The sequence below is a fragment of the Chaetomium globosum genome, genomic scaffold (assembly GCF_000143365.1).
Source record: "Chaetomium globosum CBS 148.51 scaffold_6 genomic scaffold, whole genome shotgun sequence".
In the NCBI taxonomy this organism is placed as follows: Eukaryota; Fungi; Ascomycota; class Sordariomycetes; order Sordariales; family Chaetomiaceae; genus Chaetomium; species Chaetomium globosum.
In genome coordinates, this window is record NT_165981.1 from 1,773,644 (window position 1) to 1,775,405 (window position 1,762).

Consider the following 1,762-nt stretch of genomic DNA (forward strand, 5'->3'; position numbering starts at 1 on the left):
TGGTCGGCTGCAACCGAGGGGTAGCGGATTTGCCGCAGCAATCGCAGCACACGACAAGCTTCATAGTGGGGGCTGTTGCTGCTGCCCCTGCCGCTTTCCCCTCAATGCCCCCAACTTTTCATGCGGCCTGTCTCCAACTTCATGTCGGTCGCGGGGTAACAATGATGGAAGAGTGAGCTAACCCTCGGGCACAGATCGGCCACTTCAACACATCAACAAGAAGGGACGGCCTGTTTCGCAATGCCAGCACTGCCGCGCAATGCGCAAGTCGCGCGCAGCCCATGTCAAGTGCGACTGCGGTGAGAAGACGCATAAGTGCGTGCACTTGAGACCGGTACTCGATGGTCACAAGGGTGAGCATTGTCGTGTCTGATTGATCAAGGCTCTGCTCCTCTGATTCCTGACCTTCGTTCGCAGAAAGCTGCTGCTGTGGCCATGGCGGTCGCTGTACCTGCTCGCATAAGCGGGAACCTACCCTGGACACGGTACCCGAGTCCGACTCGGACGAGCCCATTCCATCGCAGCCCAAGATCACTAAGGCGAGCTCCCGCCCCAGACGGCGCGCTAACACGACCAACTCGGATGCCTGCCTGTCCTTCGACGCCAACGGTAACCACAAGCCGACGTACAAGCACACCAAGGCTTCGCAGAAATGCGGACCGTATCAGCTGAGCCGCGGTAACTCCGTGACGAGCGCGAGCAGCATGGGCAGCATGAGAAACCGATCAATGGACGATCTTTTTGGGACCAGCGTCAATGGCGATTCCAGCTCTGCGACCGGGAGCACCAGCACGGATGGCATCGCTCAGGCGCAACGCCGTGTCAAGTCGGAAGCTCCCTCGCCCCTCTTAGAAGGTTCCTCTTCTTTTGCCCAGCTCAACGGACAACTCCCGCCCTTGGACCTCTCGGGCATCAAGTACCCCCCGTACATCCCGAACAGCGCCGACTTCTTCGGCGCCCTGTCGGATTATGAACAGCCTATGTTCAGCGCCGGGCTGAGCGCGGCTTCGGTCGATTGGAGCAACTTCGAAGGCCTGGAACTCGCCGCCAAGACGGCCGATTTTGCGCCCTCAAACTACAGCCAACCGCAAAGCTACGGTGGCTTCGATTTTGCCGGGTCGGAGCATATCCCGACGATGACTACGACCACCTCGACGTCAGGCGAAGTTTCCGAAGTCGAGGACTTTTTAGCGAATTCTCTCGATGAGTTCGACACGTATCAGAGTAGCGCTTCCCTCAACGGGTACGGCTTTGGCCACGTCAGTCTGCTTGGAAACACGGACCTCCCGAATTTGGACCTGGATGAATTCCACTACCTAAAGAAGGACGCCAACAAATTCTTGCCGACGCCCGCCACCATGCCCGGCGACGACCCGACACTTCTCACCACCAGCGCGCCCGCGTTCGGCGGCCTCACCTCGCTGGATGACGACCCGAACTACTGGGTGAACGACTACACGGTGCCGCCCCTGACCGAATCCCCCACGGAAAGCAACATGGTATCATTTTGGGAGGGGCAATAACACAAGGTTGTGATACCCGAAGCGACCATCCTAACGGCTTTTGTTCGCACTTCGCGGTTTTCGAATACCCTGCCCCCGATCAGTTCCGGAGCGATGATTCAAACAGCGGATACCCTCGATGCCACGTACATATTCCTCTTGTTCGCCGGAGTCATATGATTCAGTCGCATTTGCTAGCTTACACGGAATGGAGCGAGCACGCAAACGGGGCGGTGATCTGGCCAGGGCAGTTCTCTTCG

The 1,762-nt window shown here is 58.3% G+C and overlaps 1 protein-coding gene across 1 annotated transcript; it reads left to right on the forward strand.

The window, feature by feature from the left end:
* Nucleotides 1-259: 259 nt before the first annotated feature.
* Nucleotides 260-1,523, forward strand: CHGG_08909 (uncharacterized protein; the record flags this gene model as incomplete). Its single annotated transcript, XM_001226835.1, has 2 exons — nucleotides 260-353; nucleotides 418-1,523. 2 exons carry the CDS (start codon nucleotides 260-262, stop codon nucleotides 1,521-1,523), a joined length of 1,200 nt encoding a protein of 399 aa, XP_001226836.1.
* Between the last annotated feature and the right edge of the window lie 239 nt (nucleotides 1,524-1,762).